General features: G+C 41.5%; 1 protein-coding gene across 1 annotated transcript in view; it reads right to left on the bottom strand.

Moving 5' to 3' along the window:
* The window catches only part of Herc2 (HECT and RLD domain containing E3 ubiquitin protein ligase 2), a 224,647-nt gene that overhangs the window by 180,720 nt on the left and 22,559 nt on the right, over positions 1 to 21,368 (bottom strand). Inside the window, exons 4-13 of the mRNA XM_036183790.1 lie at positions 20,430 to 20,567; positions 15,237 to 15,456; positions 13,242 to 13,342; positions 12,084 to 12,240; positions 9,743 to 9,853; positions 9,040 to 9,211; positions 7,267 to 7,440; positions 3,579 to 3,767; positions 2,876 to 3,027; positions 69 to 226 (exon numbers count right to left, since the gene is read on the bottom strand). Coding sequence (XP_036039683.1) covers positions 69 to 226; positions 2,876 to 3,027; positions 3,579 to 3,767; positions 7,267 to 7,440; positions 9,040 to 9,211; positions 9,743 to 9,853; positions 12,084 to 12,240; positions 13,242 to 13,342; positions 15,237 to 15,456; positions 20,430 to 20,567 — 1,572 coding nt within the window. The remainder of the gene's footprint in view (positions 1 to 68; positions 227 to 2,875; positions 3,028 to 3,578; positions 3,768 to 7,266; positions 7,441 to 9,039; positions 9,212 to 9,742; positions 9,854 to 12,083; positions 12,241 to 13,241; positions 13,343 to 15,236; positions 15,457 to 20,429; positions 20,568 to 21,368) is intronic.

Below are 21,368 nucleotides of genomic sequence, written 5' to 3'. Positions count from 1 at the left end.
TCTCAATGCCTCTCAGGAGAAGCAACCTCCTCCTGACTCCTGACTGCACTCATGTACCATAGACATACCATGGCCCAAGCGGCCGTAGTTCCCTCGGCCCCAGGTGTACAGCTCCCCCTCAGCAGTGATGGCTGCGCTATACGTGCTCCCACATGCTATGTGCACCACGTGCTTCCCAGCCTGCTTTCCTGAGAAAGCTGAGATCACCTTGGGCTCCTCCAGAGGCCTGTGGGAAGGAAGGCAACAAATAACATCTTGGGTATTTCTTCAGAGTTAAAAAAGCAAACAGGTGATCAGAGCAGAAGGCTGTTTTGCCTTTCTATCTCTAACACAGACCATCACCACTTCCTAAGTTGGCTCCAGCAGGAGTATCTGTTAAAGACTTAAACAAGGAACTAACAGAAGCTCTACTCCTAATGTCCCCAAACACAAAGCAATGAACTGCTGACATTCCCAATAATATGGCTATACTACAAAATATTACTGTGGGAAGTCAGAAACAAACTCCTACATGGCTGTCCAAAATCAGTTTTGAAAATGGCAAAATAATCTGAACAGAGAGCAAGACAAAGGTTGACAGGAGCTAGAGGGGGAGATCAAGGAATGACTGCAAAGGGTACAAAGACAAACCTGGGACCGGCAGTAATAAACACCTTCTTTTGTGACTGTGGTAGGGGCTACACTGCATGCATTTGCCAAAACTTTCCCAATTGTCAATCTGGTGTGTGTGTGTGTGTATGTGTGTGTGTGTGTGTAGAAAAGAGAGAAAGAGAGAAACGGGCAGAAGTGAGCAAAGTTTACTAATAAAACGGAATTTTAGATTTTACAGATTAAAAAGTTTGTGGAAATAAAGATAGCAAAATCTTCATAATTGAAAACAAAAATCCAATTAGCAAAACTTCTCATGCTTATAATCTGCATTATGAATCCTATGATAAACAACATTTTCAAAAACATGCTTGGCTCACTTTATGACTACATATAAGAACGGGCACAGTTGAGGAAAGCCAATCACTACCAATCTTTTTCAGCTCCAGGTACAATTCCTCCAACAGTTTTTCTCCAATTCCACTGACCTTTTTCCTTCCCTGAACTCCTAGAGCAAGGGACATTAATCATTCTAACAATCTCAACTAATCTTAATTTCCTTAAGAATACCTTAAAAGTAGTATAGTACAAATACCTCCAAGGAAACAGCTGTCCTGTACCTTGGTGCTTCTGGAGCCCCATGTCAATTCCATTGTACAGCCTGGAAATAACAGCCATTCCAAACTTCTCAACCTCTTACATGTAGCTCTGGAGTTATTTCTGAACTCTAAAAATATGTACCTCCCAAATCAGTACTTTTCTTGCACACTGAGATTCTTCCCAGAGAATATTTTCAGTAGTGAGTCTCCATCTCCGTACCTACAGTATTAACAAGTCATACACCCTCCAGTCTCTTCTCCACCCACTCACACACAGTGGGAATTGAAATGTTTCTAACTTGACCTGCCTGCTCTTTGCTCATGCTCTGACCTCATGAAGCAAGATGGCCCCAGAGACAACACATCTACCTTACAGTACAATATAAAATGGTTCCATTATTCTGTGGGAACTGGCAGATCTCTCAACTTTTACCCCTAAACATTTAAAATATCCATTTTCTCTTTAACCTCTATTCTTTCATGCTAACCAAAAGCGTCCACCCAGTAAGATAAAACTGATTTTTATGCTTCTAAAAACACATCATAGGGGCTGGAGAGATGGCTAGTGGTTAAAAGCACTGGCTGCTCTTCCAGAGGACCTGAGTTCAATTCCCAGCAACCACATGGTGGCTCACAACCATCTGGACTCTGATGCCATCTCCTGGCATATGCAGACAGAGCACTCATAAACACAAAATAAATAAATAAAGCATATCATGGTTCCACAGGTCCTATTGGCAGGAGACAGGTACAGTGTGAACAACAGGACAATATATGAAGTTTGTTTTATTTAGAAAACAAGATGGAGGGTCCAGTTGCTAGCCATTGCTAATCCTGGCAAAGTGAACACCCTCCATTTGTGGCAAAGTTCCCAAGGAGTCACTCATCAAGAATGGACATATGCCAGGCATAGTGTCCCACACCTTTAATCCCAGCACTCAGGAGACAGAGGCAGAGGCAGGTGGGTCTCTGTGAGTTCAAGGTCAGCCTGGGTACATAGTGAGTTCTAGGAGAGCCTGAGCTACACAATGAGACTGTTGTAGAATTTTAAGATGTGTTACATTTGTTTATGTTGTGGAACATTCGTTTAATGGTGCAAAGATGTGGTGCATTCTTTTATATTGCATTTGATTAACTCTGTGAAGCTGTTATTTTGCCAGTCTAAAACACCTGATGGTCGAATAAAGAGCTGAACAGCCAATAGCAAGGCAGGAGAAAGGACAGGTGGGGCTGGCAGGCAGAGGAGGAGAAATCTTGGAGGAGAAGAAGAAAGAGCAAGGGAACAAGGAGAGAGGACATCAGGGCCAGCCACCCAGGCAGCCATGGAGTAAGGGTGAAAGTAAGACATACAGAAGTAAGGAAAGAGGCACAAGGTGGATGGGATAATTTAGAGTAAAGAAAAGCTGGCAAGAAACAAGCCAACTAAATTCTAGACATTTATAATTAAAAATAAGCTTCTGTGTGTGACTTATTTGGGAGCTGGAGAGCAGGCCCTGCAAAAAGCCAAAAGAACAAAAACCACCACCAACATGGGACCCTGTTTTGAGGTGAAAGAAAGAATATGGACACATCGTACTATGTCCCTCCTTATCCCAATAGGCAGCTGGAAATCACCCCTGACATTTTCCATTCTGTTGTGAATATGTATACCCAGAGAGCATATCAGTTTCTGAAATGGCTGTACATACACAGTGTCTCCATGGCCCAGTCTTCCGCCATCCCCACAGCCCCAGGAGTACACCTCCCCTGTGGCAGCCAAAGCCAGATAGTGGTGACCATCAGAATGGGCAGCAATTTTCACAATGTTTCTGGAGGCAAGACCCTGGACCAGTTGTGGTGCCTAGGAAGGTAAAATATTAGTCAGTCATAGTAATGGAGAATGAAAACAGAATGACTCTCCCCATTCACATTCTCCCTGAGCAAATACTCAAACTAGAAACCTCCAGGGCTCTGACCTATTCTCCATTCCAGCACCAAGAGAATAGTAAGAATTCTCCAAGTGTTCCATGGGATGATAAGTACTTGTGTGAGAATGGAGCTGGCAGCCAGTGTAGCACGACACATGGCTCAAGTACTTTCCTTAAATGAGAGCACGCATATCTCAATGCACCACCACCCTCATCAGACCCCATTCTTTTTCTGTTAACTGCCTTACACATAAAAAATTGGTTTACAAAGCAATTGTGCTTAACAAATGTAATTACTTGATGGAATTCTTATCTTAAAAACTCAAAATTCTGTTAATAATCCTCGTAACTGAGACAATTTAACATGACTATCATATACAATGAACAAAAACCATCAGCCAAGAATACTATACCATGTGACATCTACAGCAGAGACCCCCCACCACTGAAGGAGGCATGCACACACACTACACTTAGCACCTACCAGCATGTCACTGTTGTAAGCCTGTGTGTATACACGGCCATTTCGGGACAGGATCAAGAAACGCTTTTCTGCACAGGCAACCTGTATTACCCCCAGACTGGCAAGGCCTTCACACTGGATTGGACCAATCACATTGGCATAGTATTTCCATCCTATTAACCCCCAACCTATGACTTCCTGCAATGATCCCTGTTAAAAGAAAAGAACACATATGAAAGTTTTCTTTAGAGTAAGAGAATGCCCAGGACTAATATTGAGATACTGTGGAAGCTAAAAACAAAACAAGTAAAGAGACTGTTTGAAAACATCAAAATAACTCAGAACATTTCATATTACCTCAGTTAAATGGTAAGCTACTTGGGTTTGTCCATAATATTTCATTTCAAGAGTACCATTCAAAAGCTGGACTTTCAACATATTTTTCAATGCTCAAACCCATCAGGATATTTTGTGTCAAAACTGGTAGAAAATCAAAAACACAAACATAAGGCTGGGAGTAAATGCCTTTATTGGTAGGAGTGACAGGATGAAGCTATTTGGGAACAACCTGAAGATAACTAGCCCACACTGGGTTACTTCACTAACATATTGCAAAGGCACATATGCATGCACACTCAGGGATAAACAGAGGAACATGTACCAGATCAGCCACCTCGGTAGTATTTGGGTAGCAAAATTCTGTCAAATCTGTCAATAACTCAGGTGTCCATTAAAAGGAGACTTATTAAGAAAAAGATGTATTGCCAGGCGTGGTAGCACATGCCATTGATCACAGCACTCCAGAGACAAGGATAAACATACCCTGTGAGTGAGACACTGTCTCAATATAGTAGTAATAACAACAATGGGAGGAAGCAGAGGAAGAGGAAAGAAAGAGAAAGAAGATGGATAGAGCACACACAAAAAACAGCTTTTAAAAATTAGGAGACCATCTCTATTTACTGGTACAGAAAGATTACAGTATATCCATCTGGTGAGAAGACTAAGCTAAAGAGGAAAAAAAAAAAAAAACAGACAAAGAAGCTAGAGTAACTGTGACGTGCTACCACTACCATGTTCATTCCAGACAACAGTGAAGAGTTACAGACAGTAGGTGGGATGGTGGGAACATGGAAGTCAAAAGAAACAGAAGCACTGTCACATGCAATCCTGGCTTTGAACCATGTGGCTGTTTTATTTATAGCATATGTTTTGTTGTTTTGGTTTTTTGTTTTGTTTTGTTTTTTGGGGGGACTGGTTTTGGGAGTTTTTGAATTGCTTTGTTTTGTTTAAAGACAGGGGGTCTCATTGTGTCACCCTAGCTGTCCTGGGACTCACTCGGTAGACCAGGCTGGCCTTGAACTCAGAGATTCACCTGCCTCTGACTCCTAAGTGCTGGGATTAAAAATATGTACCACTACCACCCAGACTATTCAGCTTGCTGGTTTTTGTTTTATTTGTTTTCTTTTCTTTTTCTTTTAATGAATTTCTAAACATATTACAAATAAAAAGCTAAACAAACTTGGATTGAAAGCCAGGATTATTCTGTACAAGACCATTCCAACCATTCATTTTTTCAAGAACACAACAAGGCGAACATGGTGACCAGCAGCTGTGTTCATATGTGGTGTCTTTGATGGGCAAGCACACCCCAGATTCTTGTCACACAGGCCAAGCATTACTACCACCATTACTATTATTTATACATTCTACATAAAATATGACTGCATTGTTATTACATTATAACCAGCATTATCATACACTAAGTACTTCAGTGACAGCATATGTGATGAGAGGTAACAAGGCCATGGGTTTGATTCTCAGCACTAAAATAAAAAAGATTATCTGGCTGGCTGGGCGGTGGTGGTGCACTTATCTAATCCCAGCACTTGGGAGGCAGAGGCAGGCGGATCTCTGTGGGTTTGAGGCCAGCCTGGGCCATGGAATGAGTTTTAGAAAAGGTGCCAAAGCTACACAGAAAAACACTGTCTCGAAAAATAAGAAAAAAAAAAAAAAAGGTTCTCTGGCATTTCCCTATAGATGGCAGGAAGCCTGTTGTCATGTGGACAAAAGTGATCTCTCTAAGGCCCCTAAATCGGTCACTAAGCCCTGTGTGTTTGTGGGGAGTAGATATAAGTCCTGAATAAGTATGTTATCAACATAAGCACAGCCATGTCCCGGACCCAAACACCTCAGACTCATGAGAATTTTCGGAAAAGCCTTCCCAAGTCACACTCAGGGAAATGGAAAAGCCTTCCTCCAACCAGAGTACTATTGTTGAGAGTTGTACTGGCTGGTTGTGTGTGTCAACTTGACACAAGTGGGAGTCATCAGAGGAAGGAGCCTCAGTTGAGGAAATGCCTCCATGAGATCCAGCTGTAAGGCATTTTCTCAATTAGTGATCAATGGGGTAAGGTCCAGCCCATGTGGGTGGTGCCACCCCTGGGCAGCTGGTCCTAGGTTCTGTAAGAAGGCAAGCTGAACAAGCCAGGGGAAGCAAGACAAAAAGCAGCACCCCTCCGTGGCCTCTGCATCAGCTCCTGCCTCCAGGATACTGTCCTGTTTCAAGTTCCTGTCCTGACTTCCTTCAGTGATGAATAGCAATGATGAAGTGTAAGCCAAATAAAACTCTTTCCTCCCCAATTTGCATTTGGTCATGGTGTTTCAGCCACATCAATAAATACCCTAACAAAGACAACAATGCAAGGAGAAAGCATCCACTGCCCCTTCCTCCTCCTTCCCAGATGTTTTCAGCCCGAGACTGTTCCCCTGCAGAGAGCTCCCACTAAGACTCACTTAGCCTTCCCTCCATATACTGGACTTACACAAAACTGCACTCAGTTTCAGGGCTGTAGGTGCCCTCCATCTAAGTAAACATGGCCCACTTGATGCAAGCATTTCTTAATGTTTATCTGTTTTCACTCCTTCCTGCATGCCCTAGTACCTCATCATCCCCTCAGAGCACTGACCAAACACTTTGAATATAGACACATTTAAACATTCCAACCACCATTATCAGAAATATCACATTCCAGCTGGGTGATTGTGGCCCACACCTTTAATCCCTACCTTGGGAGGCAGAGGCTGTGAGTTCAGAGTCAGCCTGATCTACAGAATGAGTTTCAGGACAGCCAGGGCTACATAGAGAAACCCTGTTTTGAAAAGAAGGAGGGATGGAAGGAAGGACGGATGGATAAATAAATTCATTCTGCCCATACACAGAATGAAAATTAACAAATACTAAGCTGGTTATAGCTCAGTGTCTGTGATGGTTAGTGTTAATTATCAACCTGGCAGAACCTGGAATAGCCTGGGAGGTGAGCCTCTTGATATGCCTCTGGGGAATTATCATGATATATACATTGATATGGGAAAACTCATCTTAACTGTGGGTGGAACTAATCCCTGGGCAGTGGACTGTAAATGGAAAAAGCAACCTGAGCACTAGTAAGCGTTTATTGCTCTCTTGTTTACTGACTGTGAATGCAATGTGACCAGCTGCTTCAAGCTCCTGCTGCCATGTACACTCAAACTGTGAGCTAGACTAATCAACTCTTTCTACCTTAGGTTGCTTTTGACTGATTTTTTGTTTTTGTAGTCACATCATGAGAAAAGAAACTAAGGCTGTGGTAAAGGACTTGCCTAGCACACTTAAGGTCCAAGTGATTTTCATCATTACACAAGACAACAGTCCTGCTCCAGCACATACCTTATGAGATGTTGGAGAGCTACACAGAGGAGGCATACAGGGTGTAGCCAGACGATCTAAATGAGCCATGACAACAACTGCAGTTTGTCGTAAATCAATGGCAAGCTCACTGTCTTGTGGAAGAGTAAGGTACCTTAGGAAACTCTCATTGGGGCTCAGAGGGCCAGATAAAAGCTAGATTAAGAGAAAGAAATAAACACACTCAGAAACAGTGGAAGAAAAATACCGCCACCAACTTCTAATTACTCTGTTTTCATATTTAGTTATGCATTTCCTGCATATCTTATATTTTAGCCATCAAACTATGTTGGTCATACAGCTACACTATACATTCATACCCTTCTATACCTGACATATAAATACAGTATTGACTGTACAACCTACATACTTTTTATACCACAGGTGTTGACTCCATCTGGACTGTTTATACAGCCAAATTATCCTATTGAAACACTGCCCTCAAACCCCAAAAAGAGGACTGGGAAAACAGATCAGTCCCCATACAGTGCTTAGCATGAGGACTTGAGTTCAATTCCCAGAACCCAGGTAAAAATGTCAAGCATGGAGCTATGCACTTGTACTCCCTGAGCAAGGGAGGTTGAGATAGGTTCACTGGCCAGCCAGAATTACCTGGGGAATTCGAGGCAACTGAGAAACCCTGTCTCGAAAAAATAAGGTGGGTGGCTCTTGAGGAACAAAGCCCCAAACTGACCTCTGGCTTCCATACAAGGTGAAGATGGAGAAAGACAACGCGCGCGCGCGCACACACACACACGCACACACACACACACACACACACTGTTAAAAAAAAAACAAGAACACGGAACAAGCTCTCTGAAACATAATATGCCTTTGAAACTAAAACAAAACACAACAAAATCCCTCATTTTGAGATGAATATTGCCCACTTTAGGGAGGGACTTTGTTTTATTTTGTGGTTTTGAAGTCTTGAGCATTGAACCTAGAGCTAAGCATGTTAGGCAAGTACCTTTTAAGAGTCTTTAACAACCCTTACTCCAACCATTTGAAACATTAAGTTGTCTTGGCTAACATTAAATCTTTGATCCTCCTGCCTCAACCTTCCAAGTAGCTAGGATAACAGGTCTGTACCACCTGGCCTGGCTGTCCACTATACTAAAGCCTTATTTTATTTACAATTAACATCATAGTTCTAATTCCTGCAAAAACAGAGTCTTCTTATCACTTAGGAGTGTTAACATATAAATTAGACCAAAGTGATAACAGAACACCTAACTTTGCAGAAAAGATAAAAAGTTCAAATGCAAAGAGCCACAGTCCTGGGGTTTCATGAGTATTTGTTTACATTAACACAAAACAGCCTAACACAGTACCTAAAATTCACCTCCCAAAACATTCAAGCAGCTGCTGGGAACACACAAGCACTAAACCAGACACACAGATCATCACCTCAGCTGACTCAGCAAAGTCTGCAAGTCAACATGGCAGGCAGTAGACAGACAGATCTCTAAAAGGCCAATGAATCCATGACAAACCATATTCCTCTTCATAAGTACAAATCTAGAAGCTGTCATATGGAAGAATCTTTACAGGACATGTGATACTCTACCTTGTCAATAAAGTGCATTTGATGTCCCATACCTGCCCCATCTCCCTTGCTGCTATCACCAGTAAACAAACCCAAAAGGCATCTACTCCCATCTACATTGTGGCTTACTTATAATAAAACTAGATCTTTAATATCCTCAGAAGAAGAGAGGGCCATCCAAACACAAGACCCCAGGTGATACTCACGTGCATGTCCCCTTCTGCATGTGGCATGTCCTTACTACAGATGATGCTCTGGAACCTCTGCAACAGAGGCAAAAGAGGGGCACTGGTGCCCTGGGCAGACCTCTCATTGTCAGTTTCCTGTGCCCCACTGTCCCACAGTTGAAGCAACAACAGGATGGCAGACAACATTTGGCTGAAAAGAAAGGATTTTTGTAATAAAAACAAGTTAGTGTTTGTCTTAACACATCAAAACTAAACAAACAAACAAACAATTAGAATTACAGGAGGACAATGATATGAGAAGATGCTAAAAAATAATGTCATGGAAATAATTCTTGGCAATTAAATCACTAAATCAATGCTGTGAATTTAGCAAAAGACATTTGCCTTCTATTGATATGAAGCATAAAAATAGCTAAGACGTTCAAGCAGTGCTTTCTACATGAAACTTCTAGGATCTTAAATCAACCAAGTAAACTAAAACACAGTTGTTTAGGTTTAGGAGAACATCTTACAAAGAACTCCTATACGACTAGATAAATTAGCCTGGAGAGAAATAAAGACAACAAAAGAGACTAGTGTAAGAGTAAACACAGGGCCCTGGGGGAAGGTCTAGCTATGGAACACCACAATTTGCTATAGCCACAAACAAACAGAATCCCACGACACAGCAGGTGTACACACACACAACCTTCTGAGGTGACATGAGCCTCATACCACTCACCTAAGAGTGCCTCTCTGGACAGCCAACTCCAGCAGGATGGCCAAAGCCAAGTGCTGGTCCTGTAGAGGAACTCCTCCTGGCCCCTTAGTCCCTGGTGTTCCATGAACATCCCTGAAATGACAGCAACAGCAAGGCTAGGCAACATCAGAGGAAGCTGCAAACCTAAACTCGTACCAGCAGGCTAATTATATTCAATCTCCATGATAAAGACAAGCACACAGACATACACACACATACCTGAGGAAGGGGGAGGGGGAGCACAAGAGTTAGGGAGGGAGGAAGATGAAGGAGAGGAAGGCAAAAGGATCAGAAGTTCAAGGTCATTCCTGGCTACATAGTAGTTTGAGACCAGCCTGGGCTGTATGAGAGCCTGTCTCCAGAGAAAGTGGGAGAAGTGGAGGAGGAAGGGAGGGAGTAGGTATTTTTCCAATTTGAACAAAATATAGTATCTACTTCCCCATACAAAATTGGAGTATTGATTTTTAAAGTCACCAGTAAATCTAAGGCACATATCTATGCATATTTATATTTCACGTCAAAGAAATATTTGAACTTTGTTACTCAGTAAGAACAAATTTCCTGAACCTAAAATTGGAAAGGCTATAACTGACACTGGATTTTTAAAATTAATTCCAAGGCTATTTTCAGGGCTTTAAAATTCTACAGTAACACATTTACTAGCAATCCTATAAGAGAGACTCGTGGCTCACATGCAAGAGACCAAAGGCATCCCTGTTGATTACAGGAATAAATGGTAATGACTTCTGCTGAGGAGACAAGAGCACACTAACTTTCCTTCTATTTGTCTTTGTGCTTAATTTTGTATTATTTTTTTACATTAAAAAAATGTAACTACAGATTCATATCCAAGCCAGGAACAGAAATATACACCTACAGTCACAACTACCAAGGAACTGAGGATCACTTGAGCTAAGGAGCTCTGGACTATAGGATTGCTATGCCAACTGAGTGTCCAAACTAAGTTCAATATAGCAACCTCCTAGGAGCTTGTCTAAGGAGGGGTGCAGCTGCCCACCCAAAATCAGAAATGAGGCAAGTCAAAATTCCCATTCTGATCAAAGTCATATACAAAAATTAAAAACAAAGTATAGCTATACGCTACAGTTTGGGATCATAAATGTCTGCCAAACACCCACGTACTCACTGGCTAGTTCCAAATCCATGGCACTATGGAGAAGTGATAGAACATTATATAGACAGAGCCAAGCAGAAAGTTAGTCATTGCTGGTGCACTCTCGAAGGAAATACTACAATCCTACGATCTCCTCTTTCTCCCTTGCTTATTGGCTGCCATGAACAGAACAGGCCCCTCCATGGTGAACTCTGTTGACACAGATCCAAAGCATCAGGGCCAAGTGACCACAGAATGAAGCCTGAAACCACCAGCCAAAATCCTCCCTCCTTTCAGTGGGGTGTCCGAGGTTTCTATTACAGCAATAGTAAACTAACAAACAGTTATACATTTTTCCTGCAATGAGAAGGATCAAATCTAGTAGTACATGCTCAGCAGCTACTCTACTACTGTTCTACACCCTCAGCACTAGTCAGACAGAACATTCTGTTTGAGTAGCCATGTTCTCATATATTATCTACCAAGACTTCCAGGCAAGCACCATCAATCCCTCAAAACAGTGGCTCTTCATTAATACCAAGAGGCACACAAGAAGTGCTCACATTATGATGGATGGATTACCAAATACCTCCAGAAAACAACAAATAACAACAACAAAAAAATCTGATATTTCCCATCACATTCAATGTGACAGCTTCTTGGGTCAAGTCACAATAATCATAAATTAAATCATCTAAAAAGCTGAGAATGGGCCAGAGAGCCGGCTCTGCAGGTAAAGCACTTGCTGCTAAGACTGATTACCTGAGTTCAATCCTATAACACATGTGGTTCACTGTAACACATGCACCCATACATACACCTACACACCTACACACACACACTGATACTTCACATACAAAACAAATAAATAAAATGTACAAAAACAATTTTTAAAGCCAAGCACGGTGGTACACGCCTTTTAGCCCAGCACTCGGAAGGTAGAGGCAGGCAAATCTCTGTGAGTTCGAGGCCAGCCTGGTCTACAAAGCAAGTTCCAAGATAGCTAGGTTTGTTATACAGAGAAAACTTGTCTCAAAAACAAACAAAAAAACAATTGTAATGTGAATAGCAAGGACTTTGTAGGCATGCTGAAAGCACAGCAGCAGCAGCTAGTCAGCAAGTTCCCAGAAGCACAGTAAGGTGAAATGAGAACAAGCCTCCAGCACACTGAAGCTACTCCACAGAAAACCAAGAAAAGTACAAACTTACCCAGTCACGACAGACCTGAGGAACCTCGTCGCTCTCTCTACCACCTCCAGCCACACAGAGGACACCGTGCTCTCATCAAAGAGAGAGGCCTCGGGAAGAGCTCGAAGGGCATCCAGGGACTCCTGCAAGAGCTCACTGCAGAGATCCGCATCTTCACCTGAGCAACAGACAGTGAGGCATTGCTGACAAGCAGAGTTCCAGTCACTCCCACTGGGCCTCCAACCCCTCAAGTGACAAGATATTCATGAAATTCTTTATCCAATAGGTCAAACTCTAACACAGCTGTTGAAATTCCATTCCACCTTTGACATCTCTCACATAAGCAGTATGTGTGAGACATATTGACTATCTCTTAACGGAAATGCTGGGTGTCAGAAGTGACTGACTCAGTTGGGTGTGTGTGTGTGTCTGTCTGTCTGTCTGTCCATCTCCTTGAGATGAGGACTAATCTCACTTCTAATTTCACTTCTATTTCATATACACCTTACACACAGAAATTGGAGGTAATCTCATGCAGCAACTTTAGTGTGGCTGCATTCTGGCAGCAATCTAACACATGAGGCTGAGTGTGGGATTTTCTATCTGTGATATCATGAGTCAAAAGACTTCAGGTTTTCGATCATTTTAGATTGCATATTTTCTGATTTATGGGTGCTCAACTGTTAACTTCTTACTAAGGCATTCCATGGTGAAAGAGGTGAGGCAGGGTTGTAATAAATGAACATTTTCTTAAAAATACAGGCCTGAGCTGGGCAGTGGTGGCACACACCTTTAATCCCAGCACTCAGAGGCAGGCGGATCTCTGTGAGTTCAAGGCCAGCCTGGGCTACCAAGTGAGTTCCAGGGAAAAGGCGCAAAGCTACACAGAGAAACCCTGTCTCGAAAAACCAAAACAAACAAACAAACAAACAAAAAAAGAATACAGGCCTGAAAACTTAGAGACCCTGTAGCCTCTTATGCTAAAATAGAGAGAACTTAAGGTAAAGAGAATGAAGACATTTACAAAGATTAAACGACTCTGAAAAACACCCAATATGGCCTCAGGGACCTGGTAGTCTAGCTGTTAGGTGGCTAACAAGGAACTTGCTGGGGCAGAATTGCACAGGGAACTCAAAACTCCCATCTATGAAGGAAACAGAGTGGCATGCTAACACATACCTGAACGCCAGGCCCTTCGTAAGAAAGCAAAGGCAAAGGAGAGCGCTGCTCGGGACCCAACTCTGGCAAGTCCTTCTACCCCTCGGCCTGCGGGACGGGAACTGCACAGAAACACAGAGGGTAGAACAACTGGTCAGTCAGAGAAACATGAAAATAATAAAGGAAGAATTAGGCCACAGGGTAACCCATGGTCTTCTTTACCTACCGGGATCTTTGGTGGGTTTGAGTTCCCATTTTTAAAACTTTACACAAAATATTCTTTAGTTTCTCTGTGAGGGTATGGATACTGCAGGGGAGGCTGTGTGCACTCATCTGTGAGGGTCTGAATAGTACAGGGGAGGCTGTGTGCACTCATCTGTGAGGGTCTGAATAGTGCAGGGGAGGCTGTGTGCACTCACTCATCTGTAAGGGTCTGAATAGTACAGGGGAGACTGTGTGCACTTATCTGTGAGGGTGTGGATACTGCAGGGGAGGCTGTGTACACTCATCTGTGAGGGTCTGAATAGTACAGGGGAGACTGTGTGCACTCATCTGTGAGGGTCTGAATAGTACAGGGGAGACTGTGTGCACTCATCTGTGAGGGTCTGAATAGTGCAGAGGAAACTCTGTGCACTTATCTGTGAGGGTCTGAATAGTACAGGGGAGACTGTGTGCACTTATCTGTGAGGGTCTGAATAGTACAGGGGAGACTGTGTGCACTTATCTGTGAGGGTCTGAATAGTGCAGAGGAAACTCTGTGCACATCTATGAGTGATTATGAAGAGAGAAGAGAGCTATTTGCTACTTCCAGAGGAGGCACTGGATGTCAGGAACACAGGAATATATTTCTGAATGAGAAATATTAAGTATTACACAACAGAACCTTTGAAGATGAGTACATATGTTAAATCTGATCAGGAGAGTTTGAAGGACTATTACTAACATTTTCCCTTGAAGAAAACTGTTCCTGTGTAAACATGAAGCTCAACTCTCCTCAGACAGTCAGGATCTTGGCCCCTAAGAAAGAACCTATATCTCTAACCCAGTATAAGAACCACTCTTAAAATGGTAGCCTATGTTTTTTAACTACTGTTACGGGTGTGTGTGTGTGTGTGTGTGTGTGTGTGTGTGTGTGTATGCGTGCACACACGTGCACAAATAAGTAAATACAACCACTATAAGTCCAAGACTTCTTTTGTTTTTTGGTTGTTTTTTTTTTAGGAATTCCTTCACTTAATGAAAGATTATCCAACCAACTCACCAATGATTAAGTCAACAGAAGACTCAAGACACTCTCTGTACCTTAGGGTGATCTGATCAACACACAAGTGTGCTGAAGGTCTCTAATCATCAACTACTCACATATACAGAGCTCTCAGACCAGTGACCATCATTGTGGGCTGCTGTCTATGTAGTCAGGAAATGAAAAACTATGCCCCAGCTATTTTCAAATGGAAAGAAACCCCAGAGGTCCCGTGACACAGTTATCAAGAAAACTTACTTTAAATGTGACAACGTAACTTCAACCAGATACAACAGGGAAGGAGAGCAGAGGAGAAGGGAGGTAAGAAGGAGAGAAGAAAGCAGAGTAGAGATGAGGGGAAGAGAGGGAAACCAAATGAAGCTACGATTAACACTTGTCTGCCAGATGCATGAGTTTCCCACACTGCTTGCTGCATCCTCTACACAATTCCCATGTGCACTCTAGGGAGAGAAAGCCACTATCACAACAAAAGAAAGAAGCTCCTAACCATATAAAAGGAGTTACCCTGGCACTCTGTTCTCATGTGAACAAGAATTTTCATAGTTACATTGAGAAAAAATACAATTTTACATAAGCCTTAAATATTCTAGTAATTATTAGTTAATGCCAAGGGGCAAATCTGTTGATGTAGTAATAACCACAAATTAAAAACCATACGTCTGGAAGCATCTTTAGTAATAAAGAAACTGTCTTAAACAAAAGAGCCAGAACTTACAGGGAATGCCAACAGGGTTCTTCCATTTTATTATTACCTTTTCTTCTCTGTGGGAGGCAAAGAAATGCTGCTGCTTTTCCACTTCACTTTGACATTCTCCTGGAAAACAGTTCTGTTTAAGGCAATGAAATAGCGCTCCAGGATCACTAGCCTCTGCTTCAGCCTCAAGGCTGAGAGTGTAGTGGTAGCTGACTGGACAGCCAGGGCTTGCTGCTCTTTAACCAGCACAGAAAGACACTCCTTCAGTTCATTCACATCTGAAACACAAGATAAGAAAACATTCTAACTTGTCAGCCTCTTGAGCAGGGCTGGCAGTAATACTAAGAAATTAGACAATAACAGCAGAACACCTATGTATACAATACTATCCAAATCATTAAACAGTGTGCACATATTAGCTGGTAGTACTCTATGTCCACACAGGAAATTCAGGCATAGAGGGGTTAAGTAACTTGACTAAAATCACACAGAGGAGTATAGCACAAGACATGGATACACTACTTCTCAGTAACTGTCATATAAAAGTTGCTAATAAAAAACTGAAGGGCTGTAGAGTACTTGCTTAGCATGAAAAAGGCCCTGGGCTCAAGGCTTAGCCCCACAGAAATGAATGAACAAATCTTCAAAACCATAAAGTCAAACTTCTCAGTAGCCCACTTTCTAGAAGAAAAAACAAAACTCTAGCCACTTTGCTACACAACTAAAGTCAAAATAAACACAAAGGTTACTTTGAGTGCATGTGTTTCTGTTTAGGCGAGTACACGTGTGGAGGTCAGAGGGCAACCTCAGCTGTCAATCGTCACATGCTACCTACCTGGTTTTTGAGGCAGGGTTTTCATTGGCCTGAATATGCCAGGTACACTAGGCTGGCTGGCCAGCAAGCCCCAGGGATCTGCCTGTCTCTAACTCCTCAGTGCTAAGACTGCAAGTGAGAGCCACCACACCCCATCATTTTACATATGTGCTGCAGACAAGTCTCCCCAAACCCAAAAGCAGTGCTGCAATACAATTACTCTGTACAAATAACTAATGAAGGAATACATTTATGAAACTATTTTATTGGAAGATAAAATACTCAAATTGTATGATAAATGATTAAACTATTCCCTCTAGTATATGTTTGAATTTTTCACAAAAGTTTTTAAGTAGCTATCAGACAATCACATGAATAAAGTAAGTTAAAAATCCTAGCCTAGCAACAAGTTACCTAAGACTACAAAAAATTGCAGCTGTAAATTAAGTTACCCCTCAACAACCCCCATGCTAGCACTACTCCTGTGTTTATGTTCTGTCTTTACTTCAACAGTCTTCAACCTTCAAGCCTCGGACCCTGACAGACAATCACAAAGCCACACCCAACCTCTCTTGAATGGAAGCTATGAGTTTCTGGCTATCCATCACTTGAGAATGCTTTCTATGCAAAGTAAAGTTCTCAGAAAGAATTAGAGATTACATCTCACTACTTCCCAGAACTCAACTTCATTCCTGGCAAACAAGCACTGCAGTAGGATGCCAGACCTACACACTGACACTCTAAAACTGAAATGCCTAAGAGCTGACAGTTACGGAAAACAAGATGAGCAATACTCTGAATTCCATACTGGTATCAAGATGGAAAAACAGAATGTTTCCCAGTGAAGTAGCATCCCAGACTTCTCAGGGCATCCTTTTCAAGCCAGTCTGCAGAAGAAACACTAAAAGGCACCCAGCCCTCACTATATGGAGCATCTTCACAGAGACATATACAATCACAGACATATCCCAGAGGAATTCCTTCTAGAAATCAAAAAAAGCTAGTAAAATGCTTTACATCTTCTGAAAAGTCAGTTTCCACCTTGTATTTCTGGTTTAAATCTTCACTGGCAAGTATTAATTGTACACAGTGATGGACTTTATAGACCTTTTCATGCATTATTCACATACTTTGCCTATACTCATCTCTTCTTCCCTTGTTCCCTCTCTCCCTTCCCATTATCCCTATTCTATTTTCATATCCTACATACATGATTTCATAGATCTATACAAAATCTAGGGCCTACAAATGAGAGAAAACATGTTACATTTATCTTTTTGAGTCTCACTTATTTGATGATCTCCAGTTGCATCCATGTTCCTGCAAATGACATAATTTTATTCTTTGTTGTTGTTGTTTTTTGAGACAGGGTCTCTCTATGTAGTCCTGTTCCAGCTGTCTTGGAAATCGCTCTATAGACCAGTCTGGCCTTGAACTCAAGAGATCTACCTGCCTCTGCCTCCCAGGTGCAGGGACTAAAGGCTAAAGGCATGTGTCATCACAATTTTATTCTTCTTCATGGCTGAATAAAATCTCTCTCTCTCTCTCTCTCTCTCTCTCTCTCTCTCTCTCTCTCTCACATACACACACACACACATACACACATACACACACACACACACACACCACTTTCCTTATTGTTAAGACACCTAGGCAGAATCCACAAGTTGGCTATTGTGAATATTACTGTAATAATCACCGATACAGAAGATTCTGTGTTGTGTTGATTTTGAGTCCTTCATGTATACATCTAGCAGTAGTTTAGCTGGGTCACATGATATTTCTACTTTCGTTTTTCAGGGGGAACCTCCATACTGATTTTCATAGTGGTTAAACTTATAGTCCCATCAGCAGCCACAAGGGTTCCTTTATTACCACATCCTCACCAAAATTTGTCATTTGTTTTTTTTCTTTTTTTTTTTTTCGAGACAGGGTTTCTCTGTGTAGCTTTGCACCTGTCCTGGATCTCACTCTGTAGACCAGGCTGGCCTCGAACTCACAGAGATCCACCTGGCTCTGCCTCCCGAGTGCTGGGATTACAGGCGTGCGCCGCCACCTTCGCCAGCGTCATTTGTTTTCTTAATGACACACATTCTGTCCAGGAGGAGATGGAATCTCAATGTTTTAATATACTTCTGCCAGTGTGAAAAAAAAGTCTAAAAGTTCATGTGCCTAATTACTAAGTTTTAAAAATTACATGAAATAAAGCCTAAAGAACTAAAGGAAAGCCTACAATTAACACTAAAGGCTTCAATACTCCTAGTAAGAAAGAGAAGAAGAGCAGTCAGATAATGATTTGTTTCTCTCTCGCCATAAAAGACAAATAAATATTAAATTAATTACACTAATATGTGCTACACAAAAGCATCACTCTATTCAGTCTGCTGTTCTTACCAAAACACTATGAGCTAGGAACTAGTATTTATACAGGTAAAACTTAAATTATACTTACACATTTATATGTATGTACACAAGGAAAAAACAAGTTTAAATGTCAACACCAAACTGGTAAGAGCAATAAATCCTCAAAATAAAACTGTAATGTGGTAGACAGTTATGTCTTTATAATCTATGAATTTTCACAAGAAAATTTCATATATTCTTTGTGAACTGAAACCTTTGTGGTGTCTAATATAGCTTAATGGTATGCCATGTGTTTAGCTTACATAAGACCCTAGGATCAAGCCCCAACACACATTAAAAACAATTTTTTTTTTTTTTTTTTTTTTTGGTTTTTCGAGACAGGATTTCTCTGTAACTTTGGAGGCTGTCCTAAAACTCGCTTTGTAGACTAGGCTGGCCTCGAACTCATAGAGATCTACCTGCCTCTGCCTCCTGAGTGCTGGGATTATAGGCATGCGCCACCACCGCCCAGCCTAAAAAATTTTTAAAACAAAAATGCATCAGATATTTTTAGAAATTAAATAAAATAAAATAAAGAAAGACCAAAAAGGAAAAGTGTAAGTTTTACTTGCTTGGATAAAAAGAAATGGATGAATTTAATATCATCTACACATTATAACTAAAAAAGAAAAAATGTATTTTTGTGAACAAAGACTTGAATAAATATTTCTCCAAAGAACACTCACAGATCAGTTGGCATTGGAAAAGAAATGTTCAACATCACTTAATCATTAATAAATGCAAATCAAAGCAGTAACATGTCACTTCATACTCATCAGGGTGGATATTATCAAGAGGAAATTAAGTGTTAGCAAAGACCCAGAGAAACTAGAACCCTTATGGACTGCTGAGAGAATGAAAACCTAGTGTGGCCTCTGGAAAACACTGTACCAGTGCTGGAAAAGTGAATCATAGTATTCCCACACAATCCAGTGTACCTGGGAATGCACAGAGAACTAAAGGCAGTGACCTCAAGCAGAGACTAGACAACCATGTCTGTGGCAGCACCATTCACCTACTCAGGACCCAATGACAATGAATCAGATCTCAAGGCTGACAGTGGCGCTCACTAGGAGAGACGCCTCAAGACTAGTACATAGACGCTTTGCAGTTAATATTTATTGTTTTTGTTTTGAGGGTTTTTTTTTGGGGGGGTTGGTTTTTCAAGACAGGGTTTCTTTGTATAGCTTTGTGCCTTTTCCTGGAACTCACTTGGTAGCCAGGCTGGCCTCAAACTCACAGAGATCCACCTGGCTCTGCCTCCCAAGTGCTGGGATTAACGGCATGCGCCACCACCGCCCGGCCCAATATTTGTTTTTTCACATGTAGAATTGTTCCTTTTGTACTTTTTCTACAAAGTACTTTTTTCTGGTTTTAATTGTTTATTTATTGTTTCTGTCTCTAGTAACTAGTTGTAAACTCACGTAAAATGAGCTTCCTAGATAAGTTATTTTAAATAAAGGTTATAATTATGAAGAAAAAAGCCTTAAGGGAGAAGTACCCCAAGAGTCCACCAACTGGAGCAGATATAATCAAAATATGCACACAAACAGTGAAATATTATTTAACATTTAAAAGGCCACAGCATGCACTCAGGAGGTAGAGGCAGGCAGATCTCTGAGCTAGAGGACAGCCCGATCTACAGAATGAGATCTAGAACAGCAGGGCTACACAGAGAAACCCTGTCTTGAAAACCAAAAAGGCCACAACATGGATAAACTTAAATATAAATAAAATAAGCTAGATAACAGGAATAAACACTCTCTGAGTCTGCTTGTGTGTAGTGCTGGTGAAGACTGAAATGCAGACATCCAAGATGACTCTGACTGTCTAGAGGACTGGGGGACGGTGTGCAATGGATATGAGCAGCAGTAATTTTGTACCAGAGTGTGAACATATTTAATAAGCTGAATGCTTAAAAGATGGTCATGATGGTTATGTATCAGACATATTTTACTGTGATACAAGTTTTAATTTTAGAAAATTCTATTAACAAACAAAAACTTGATCCACTGCTGTCAGAAAGTGTAATACCTGGCTGCTTGCCCCAGACCCAACTCTCCAGGATTGATTTGGCTCTGTACACGGGTGCAGGTGTCTCTTCTTCCTCCTTCTTCTCTTTGTCATTAAGATCTTCTTTCTTGGTTCCACTCTGAGTTTCAACACCATCATCTGGAGAATTAAAAATGCTTAAGTCCATAACTATTTTTCAAAATGCAATAGTCAAGCTGGGCATGGTGGCTCATGCCTATAATCCCCAGCACATGAGTTCAAGACCATCTTAAGCCACATAGTAAGTTCCAGGCCAGCCTGGGTAACTGAGTAAGGCCCTGACACAAAATAAGGATAAGAGGAAGGGAGGGAAATCCCTTACATGACTGTAAAGAAAAGATGGAAAGAATCTTAACTCTGAAATGCTAACAAGTCATGTCATAAGGAGAATAATCACATAATTACATATATAGGGCTGGAGAGATGCCTCAGAGGTTAAGAGCGCCGACTGCTCTTCCAGAGGTCCTGAGTTCAATTCCCAGCAACCACATGGTGGCTCACAACCATCTGTAATGAGATCTGGCACCCTCTTCTGTATACATAATAAATAAATAAATAAATCATTTTTAAAAATTACATACACACACACACACACACACACACACACACATACATATACACGGTATCTTTGTGTGTGTGCGCGCGCACATTTCACAACAACCAATTCTCTAATTTTCTGTTAACACCAACTCTACCTAGCAATTTAATTTGGTTCTGGTAGTAACCAGCTGGACTTCGAACAGAACAAATGAGTTAAAGGCTCTGTGCCCACTTCAGATGCCAATTACAAGCAATAGATTCTGGGTAACACACAACTTCTGTCTGGCTTAACTACAAGCAGCAGGTGGCCACGACCCTCTCCTGCCAGATGGAAATGGCTTGACCATATTGCAGTCATCCTATGTCCTAACTATCGTGGCT

Source organism: Onychomys torridus, chromosome 1 (assembly GCF_903995425.1).
Source record: "Onychomys torridus chromosome 1, mOncTor1.1, whole genome shotgun sequence".
Lineage (NCBI taxonomy): Eukaryota > Metazoa > Chordata > Mammalia > Rodentia > Cricetidae > Onychomys > Onychomys torridus.
This window is presented reverse-complemented; position numbering and strand designations above follow the sequence as displayed.